At 39.0% G+C, this 9,550-nt stretch overlaps 1 protein-coding gene across 1 annotated transcript; it reads right to left on the minus strand.

Moving 5' to 3' along the window:
* Nucleotides 1-1,764: 1,764 nt before the first annotated feature.
* Nucleotides 1,765-8,973, minus strand: LOC139916513 (olfactomedin-like). Its single transcript, XM_078283287.1, has 4 exons — nucleotides 8,905-8,973; nucleotides 4,275-4,487; nucleotides 3,515-3,647; nucleotides 1,765-2,663 (listed from the first exon to the last, which is right to left on the minus strand). The coding sequence occupies exons 1-4, from the start codon at nucleotides 8,971-8,973 to the stop codon at nucleotides 1,822-1,824; spliced, it is 1,257 nt and encodes a 418-aa protein (XP_078139413.1). The 3' UTR covers nucleotides 1,765-1,821.
* Between the last annotated feature and the right edge of the window lie 577 nt (nucleotides 8,974-9,550).

Raw genomic sequence — 9,550 nt, forward strand, 5'->3', positions numbered from 1 at the left:
ACAAAAACAAACAAACGGCACCGAAAACATAACCTCCTTGGCGGAGGTAGGCTAATAAATGAGTTTGAGCGGGGCTGTCCATGGTGCTGAATCTTTAGGCCAAAATAAGGCCCACTGTGCTGACTAGTGAGAGAAGTGAAAATATTTTCAGAGTGAGAAATTGAGTTGTATTGATTGTTTGGTTGTACTGATTTATTTGCTTTTGTTTGTGAAGCAATCTGTGTTAAAGTTCTATAGTAATGATAATAATAATGTCAAAATATTATTTACAGACTGTATTTACAGACAATTTAATTTTTTAGGTCACACAAAGGTGGAATTGTTGCAGAGACATTTGCAAAGTCAATTCAATTCAATTCTCAGTTAAATCAACAAGTGATATTCTCCTTCGAAATATCCGCTCACGAGCACGCCTGGCATTACGATGCCTTCGCCTGGCTACAATCACTGCTGCCATGATCACTGGAAAGTCTGGGCGTGACACCCCTTGTAAATGCACTTCAATTACCACCAACTCTCTGAAGACGCTAATAATTTCACGCTAACTGCGTGTGGCAATTAGTGCTGATCTTTGTGAATTGGACTATTTTTGCAATGAGGCTCATTTGCATAGAAAGGGACCAATTTTGCACCAAATGTATGCATATTACCAAATTTAAATACGTGCAAATAGCACAGGAGCACCGAGACGCTATTTGCGTGGCAGCGCAGTTAGCGGTGCATTTCATCCTTTGCGAGTGCTTTGTGAATTACACGGTTTCTTTTTGTCTTAATTGCACAGGTTTTCAGGCATTTAGAGACTAAAAAATACAAATTTTGGTCCATGTGAAATTATGCAGATATGCAAGGTATGGCAAAAATATTTCAGTCAATCAATTAGTCAGATGGTCAATCAATCAATCAATCAATCAATCAATCAATCAATCAATCAATCCATCTAGCAAGCAATCAGTCAATCAGTCAATCAATCAATCGCACTGGAGAGCTGGTTTCAACGCTAGCTCTTGTGGTAACAATGGAGCTAGTTAGCGATGGTTATTGTTTTCTTTTTTTTTTTACCAGCTGTGTTGAATTCATATTGTCAGCATTAACAGTCTTTATCTTTAGTATTTGTAATATACTAACTTTCTACTTCATATCTTTAGTAGCAGTTCTTTAACAGTCAAATTGTTTGTTAGCGGCATCTGCTAGCTAACATTAGCATTACGTTAGCATTAGCATTTTTGCCGATAACGTAAGAATTTACATTACTGACTGGTTATCTCTTTAACCATTTGTAGTGTCAACCAATAATGTAATAACACTCTAAATCTATTTAGATTTATTTTCCACATCAAATAGTAAGTGGGAGTATACAGTAGGCCTAATATTTATATTTTAGATTTATATTTTGAGTAAACCTGAAATCTTGAAATCTCTGAATCAGTAACATAAGAGCCAGTCAATACCATAATAGATTATTGGCAAAAATGCTATTACATTATCTAACAGGTGGTATTACATTCAGTGTTACTATATTATTGCCATTTGTTATGTTACAAGCCTCTACAAACAACATGAAGTAGCTGACTGCTAACATTAGTTAACATGGATCAACACCATAGATGTTCCTTCAACCCAGTTGCTGTAGCCTTTGAATTGATTTTTTTCACCTCTGCTCTTCTCTCGACAGTTGCAAAGGATAATTTTGATGTACATTTAATTTTTTTTGTCCAAAAACCAATTGAGCTTGCTTCTGATTCCATGTGCTTCACCGTCTTCTGGGTATGACGTAAATCAAATATGGCCGACATGAACAAAGCAAACTGCAAAAGCTTCAGATCAGAACTCGGCCTGGTAAGCCAGTAAATATCCATCGTTGTACATGTAGATCTGCCTGTTGGTGGGGTTATAGCTCAGACTGGCCACTCCGGTAGCCACCTTCTCCAGCGGCAGCGCCAGCGAGTTGTCCTCCCTGCCTGTGGCCGTGTCGAAGGCGTAGAAAACCTCCTCGCGGTATTCGTTCACGTAGCGTGTGGCATACAGCACGCCGCACACCATGAAGGCGTTGCTCACTGCCTTCTTGAACAGCCTCGTCTCCCAGGTCTGCGTGACGTTGAACGCCTCGCTGTCCCAGGCCAGCCGGCTCACGACAAGGTTACCGTGATTTCCGAGGGTGGCGTAGATGGCCCACAGCCCCGTCTCGTCCGCCTCCAGGTCCACATCGCTATAGGCACGGCAGTCGTAGTAACAGTACGGGAACTTGTTGTTGAAGCCCACGCCGGTGCCTGGCAGGGTCACCCGTGTCACGGACTTGTCGGTCAGGTTGTAGCGGCAGACGTCGGTGGAGCGGTAGCAGTGATAGTACAGCGCCTCACCGTACAGGACAGCACTAGGACCCTCAATGGCGTTGGTATGAGTATGGGATGAAGCAAAAATAAAGTCCCGGTGGTTGGTAGAGGTCATGAAGTCTTCGTAGTTCAAGTAGAGACGCACGGTGGTGCCCCAGGCGTGGCTGTTGACCAGAGGTTGAACCCAGTAGCTGTCCCGCTCGCCCTGGCTGTCCTGCTGGGCCTGTTTGCCCCAGGAACCAGAGATGTAGTTCTTACCGTAGGGGCTGATCTTAGTCACTACAGGGTTGCTGATGTTGGTCATCAGGCCCTTGTAGCATTGGTTCTGCTTGCCTGGGAGGTAGTGGGAGAGATGGGAAGGGTCTGAAGGTCAGGAGGGATACAGCACAGCCAAGAGTCTCACTGCCTATCTATCTGTCTTCCTGTCGCTCACAAAGTATCGCTCAGTGATGCAGTACAAGCCATCAGACTTGTATATATGGAGGGAATTCTGGTTCAAAATTCAGAAATTACATAAGAGGAATTGTGAATAGAAAATGAAATGAATGAAAAGAATTAAAAGAATGAATGAAAAAATGTCCTCTACGCATAGACAGTGTACTTCCATTTGTTACATCCATTTGTATTTCTATTAATCCGATTTCATATATTGCTGAATTTTGAACCAGAATTCCCTCTATATATCTCTTTCCCCTCTCTCTGTGTCTCTCTGTCTCAGTTCAATTCAACAGTGTTGTATTAGCACAAAATACATAAGTACTTATTGCCAAAGCAAAAACAAGACATGTAAACAGATTCAGTTAGCAACCACGATATTAACAACAATAAATGGCTCAATAATATAATATCGACGGATCAATTAATCAATGAACAAATTTATCAAAAGCCATACAATGTGTATCTTCCATAGTTAATGTTTCCTGTCTGAGATTGTGACAGGTTAATGCATATTTTGCTCCAAGTATGGCACACTCTTTTTTTCTCCTCTAATATATTGTTATATAATGAGGAAAGGTTTTCAAAATGACAACATATTAGTAGTTTCTCTTACTTCTCCATAGTTGTTACAATGCAAGAGGAAATTCTCTCTCTCTCTCTCTCTCTCTCCCAAACACACACACACACCCACACACACACACACACACACACACACAGCACACAGCACACAGTGACAGTGCACTTACTTATGAAGTGTTTGGGGATTGACCTACAGGACTCTGCACTGTTCTTCAGCTGTCGCAGGTTTTCTTTGACGGTCTTCATGTTAATGGTATCTGACATATGCATCCTCTGTACATCTCTACGCAGTTTACCCACCTGACACACATGAACACACACACACACACACACACACACACACACACACACAGACATGTTCATACATAATTAAGTACTGTAGAAACTTTAAAATCTTTAAAATCATTCTGGTCAGATGTTATCCAAATTCACATATTAGTTTACTTCATATTCTCTTATTCCTTCTCATTTGTTGATCAGTTGCATTGCATTAGATTGTATTTATCTCAATTATTCACTTAAATTTTCACTTATTTCATACTGCATGCATTTCATTTTTTGCTAGATTTTCGTATCATACATATTTTTAATACTTTTTTTTATCTTTGTTTCAGTATGTTCTACTGCTGTTATTTGCACACCCTCCTAATGCTGTTCGTTAGTCTTTCATTTCTACTTAATATGTTTTTGACATGCTGGAATTGTGGCCTTATGTTCACGTATTATGTTTGCATAATGAGCACTCCCCATTTGATATACTGTGGTATTGTTATTTATATTCTATTTTTCTCTGCTGTATCCTATTACTATTTGCTACTGCAACAACCCAGTTTCCCCACAGGAATCACTGAAGTTTCATCTCATAATATGGGTTCAAACATTGCTCTCTACACCTCTACATTTCGATGTCTTTCCTACATGCTGTACCTCCTTGGTGAGTTTCTGTGTCTGGGCGTTGTTTTTCGCAGTGTGGATGGAGCTGATGTCCGTCTCCAGCTGTCCCAGCTCCTGGCCCAGCAGCCGGAGAGACAAGGCAGAGTACAGGCCCTTATCGTTCAGATACTGGTAAGGCTGTAGCTGGGCCGTCAGCTTCTCAACCTGAGCCTGGATATCAGGGAGATGCTGGTTGGACAACTCCACCTACAGGGGAGGAGAAACAGAAACTTTATGGTTATTTGCAATACCGGTGCCAATAACCATGATATAACACCGCCTTGACTATGTTTTTTTTTTGCACAACTTATACAACATTTACAACATTTTAAAATAGTATCAAGTAAACAAAGATGCAAGCTTTGGGTTTTCAATGGACTTGTATCAGACAGATGTAATTTGTCTCCATCTCCATCTGATGATTTAGTATTTTCAATATTTTTTGGATTGATGTATGTGTATCACACTCAAATTGCACTTGACCAGGCCAAACTCAACTGAGGAGATTTTGACTAGTGTTTGGTCGATATGGCCATACGTATTACTTTGGATGTGAATGACATAATTAATGAGGTGCAGACTGCACATATGCTTCAATTTAAAGGGTGTTTTCATCCATATCAGATGAACAGGTAAGAATTGCACAGTAACAATATGTTTTTTTTAGGACGTTTTTTTTCAGGAATTGAAGCAGTCGATAGATGAGATGTACGATATACGATAGATCTAGCGATATTCAGTATCTTTACATTTGATCATTTTCAATGCAAAAAATAAAGCGTTATTCTTACACCGCCCACTGGGTTGTAGGCAGTGACGGACTGGGATCAAAAAACGGCCCTGGCATTTGCCTCACAACAGCCCTATTTCCAAACTCAACACCAACCCCAATTGTTAACATAAAAAGCTTGAGATAAAACCATACAGACTGACTAGAATGCAGAAATTCGGAACACAGAACACACACGCAACCGACACACTACAATCGCTGATGAATGCCGACTGCACACAATACTGTGATTTTCTTTTAGCCTGGTGTAATTTTTCTACCGTGTTCTGCCTATCGTATAATACCTCCCATCATCCCTTGTCATTTCCACTAGCTAACGTTGCGTTGCGTAGCAACGAGTTGATCTGCTGAAGTAAGTTATTTTCAATGAAAATCATCAAAGACAAAATTATTTCGTTTTTCTTTTCTTCTTTTCTTTTTTAGATCAATGTAATATTCCATTCTGAGTGGCCCAAGCGGCCCATAGTCTGGCAGCCCTTCTGGCATTTGCCCACCTTGCCAGATGGCCAGTCTGTCACTGGTTGTAGGTTTTGTTTAACATTCACACACAAACAATTCTTTTGGTGCTCGCTATTGGAGGTTAATCTGTTGTTGATAATGACATCAACAACTTGATTTCCTTTGTTAACAACTAACAGTTACTGAAGCTGGTGCTTTGAGGGTTGGGGAAGGCATAAGCAAGTCAGGCAAATTAACCAGAGACAGAGACGGTACAGATGACGGTAATGACATAATGTTCATTTGTTATGACTTTTCTGACTTTGCCAAAATTAGCATAGGTAGTTTGGTGTTAAAAGTTTGATGTGATTTCTGATGCTGCATGAAAGAATCATAGATAAGTATGAAATCATGGTTTCAGTTTTAGGTCAAATGATGGTAGTTTTGTTTTAAAGATTTGATGCGACTTCCAATGTTCTTTCTTTGTCGCTTTCTTTCTTCCTTTTTTTTCTCTTTCTTTCTTTCTTTCTTTCCTTCTTTTTTCTTTCCTTCTTTCTTTCTTTCTGTCTTTCTTTTTTCTTTCTTTCTCTCTAATACTACTTTATTCAACAAATCTCTTGATCTCTGTTTCTATCTCAGACGTCAATCACAATACCAATCTTTTACCAACCCCCTAACATCCCTAACAACATGACCAGAACAAAAACAAACATTATAGGCTACACCAAGAACCACATTAACAAAAATAACCAGTGTGACATAAACCCACTGCGGTCTGTCAGTGTGCTGAGTTCAGCACTTCTTTTTATTGTTGATGCACTTGCACCCTTATGTTGTCACGGTACATTTGTGGCAATAAATTGATTATTTTGGCAAAATTTTTGTTAAGCTAATTTTTGGCAGTGTGCCGAATATGTCTTTAATTTTTTATGTTTTACATGCTTCTACATTAGAAATCAACAAAATGACATTTTGACTGCAGAGTGATATGACTAGATGTGAAACAGCGGTCTGTTACAGGTTTGTTCAGAAATAACAGACCTAAGAACGTGGTCATTGGCCAATCATAACTGAATATTCAACAAAGCCGTGTAATAAATATATTTAATGCATATTTCATGCATACAGGGCCTGCATCAGTCAGGAGAGACTGTACAGTGAGCTTTAAGGTATTTCCCACCCTTTTCCCCTTATACTTTGGATGTGATGTAATGCCATGACTATAAAGTTAAAGTGAAAACTGTCAGCTTTATGGATTTTCATCCACAATGGATGCACAATTCAACATCTACAATCTTAACCTGTCAAAATACTTTTCCTACTGCGAAATGGGCTGACCATGTACAGAAAAGTGTTATTAAACCGATCATAGCTCACTGTATACACTCAAATTAAGTAGGAGTGCCGATCTAACATATATTCAAATATGGCAGTCTAAATAAATTTGGTATTTTGTGGTTTCTTTGCAGAGTGGACAGTTTCTGTTCCTGATACATGTTCCTGAATGTTACCTATCTTACCACATTTCCAGCACAGATCCATCTGTCTTAACACACCATGGCAAATATGCACGCTAGTCACCCCTCTTCTTCCCCATTTGGATTTCCTTCCCATCCTCTCCAGTCACATCGACAGAGACCAGTCCACTGGCAGCCTCCAACCCTAAAATAACTAGCATGCTGTCGGGGGGCCGACAGCAAGGGTATATCCCTGAAATTCCCCGATCCTCGAAGGCCCCATTAAGTCAAATGTGATAAAAAGCCATTCAATAATCAAACAATAAGACTCCATGGTTAATATTCCCAATTATATTGGTTGTATGTCCCAACTATTTTTATTTCACCAAATAATACAGTTTTTCCTTCTGGGCTAATCTAAAGTTAATTATATTATTATTAAATAATAAACACTCCAGAATGAATGGATATAATCCTCTAGGGATTGTCTCCCCAATAATAAAGGGTATGTACCTTAACTATTTTTTTAACACTCAATAATAAATGTAACTAATTAAATATAACCGTTGGCGGCGATGGCTGGGTTCATGCCAGTAGAGCAGCCAGAGCTGAAATGTGGAAGTTTGCATTAAGACTATTGTCAGTTTTGTCATATTAGGCTGTTGAGCCATCAGGCCCAAGACTATCAAGTTCTGATACTGAAGAATGTAATAACAAGTTAAAAGGTGCCAATATCCCACTTCGTATTGGCTTTACTGTGTTTAGCTGTACACTCAAAATGCTGCTATTGGGAAAAATCTGATCAGATCTGTATGGAAATTGGTGTGCATGTTCCACATAAAGGTTGGAACATGATTACCAAGTTTCATAGCAATTGATGAAATTCTGTTTGAGTTATAAGCCAAAATGTCATAGGCCACGCCCAGTTTCACTAATGATGACCAAACTTCAGATTTTGACGAGGACATGGTCTTAGAGCATGTGTACCGAATTTCGTGCAATTTCACCAATTGGATTAGGAGATACAGTTTTCTGGCCTTTGTGGTGCCCCCTATTGGTCAATATTTAAATGGCTTTGCGCACTTGTTCATTCATTCATTATATGTGAACATGTTGTCCAAGTTTTATGATGATTGGACCATCTATCACAAAGTTATAACAATTTAGCTTATAGGCCACACCTCCTTCACAACTTTAAGAGTTAATATCTTCAAAACTACAGTAGATATCAACAATCTATAAACAAAATTTAAAGAGCGTAGGACCATAGATGCTACTGACCGATTTCGGTGGTAATTGGTCAAACGGTGTAGGAGGAGATGTTAAAAATGTGTTTTTTAAATAATTCAAAATATCTAAAAAATTTTCCAAGCGAACCGAGGGTCTTTATGGCACATTTGTAGAGTACGGTTAGGTGGGCATGTGTACCAAGTTTCATATAAATTGGACAAACGGTGTGGGAGATACAGCACTTTAAACTTTTTATTTTTGACCTTTAATTATAGCGCCACCATCAGGCCAATGGGGGTGATATTTCTTGTGGGTCTAATTGAAGCCATACTAGACCATGGTGCAAAGTTTCATGGCTCTAGCATTTACCATCTCACGGGAAATTGAGCCCAAAGAGAAAAACAATAATCATTTTTAAAAAGTACCAGTAGAAAAATGTATTAATTAATTTATTAATAATAATCACAGAAAGTCCAAATTTCATACAAATCTCCATAATTGCCTGAACAATTCTCTTGACAAATTTCAATACAATATAATGCACCATTGGTGAGATATGGGTCCAAATAGCATGGAAATGAATTTAATCAGTTAATAATAGTTATAATAATCATAAACACCTCAAAATCAATACAGTTCTTCCTCTAGGGGTCATCAATGTCCATACCAAATTTGAAAAGATTCTTATACAAACTGTTCAAGCTATCACATTCACACGAAGGATTGGCGGTGGACACGGCGGCAGGTGGGGTGAATCCATAATATCCCCGAAACTCATTTCGGGGATATAATAAAGCCATATTGTCCAGTGAATGAGATTACCAGCAGTGGAAAGGACCTAACCTAAGTATTTTTTTCTCAACTTGACATATCTGAGTTGACTTGACTTAGTACTTGAGTATTTCCAGTGGAGGGAGCTATTTTGTTTTCAGTGATGTAGGGGTGGATAAGCTTATGCCATCATTCAGCAGTATTACAATTAAATGAAAAAGGGAAACATGTAGGGGAAAGCCAAAAAACCCTCAAGGGTTTGAGAAGCAGCAATCCCCCAAAAACCATTACCATTACTTGAGACACACTCTCACACACACACACATATACAGGCAGACATGCATACACATACACATCCAATACACACACACATATACTGTACACAGGCACAGACAGCTCACCAGAAATAAGCGTACTCAGTCAAACATACAATACACATTTCCAGACACACACCCATACACTCACATATGCACACACATGCAAACAAAACAAAACACTTGCAACAAGACAGAAAATAGCTAAATATTCCTAGCTGGCACAAGAAAGTTTTTTACAGCTGTTTTGAATTGATTGGGAAGTAGTTT

This window comes from Centroberyx gerrardi, chromosome 4, assembly GCF_048128805.1.
Source record: "Centroberyx gerrardi isolate f3 chromosome 4, fCenGer3.hap1.cur.20231027, whole genome shotgun sequence".
In the NCBI taxonomy this organism is placed as follows: Eukaryota; Metazoa; Chordata; class Actinopteri; order Beryciformes; family Berycidae; genus Centroberyx; species Centroberyx gerrardi.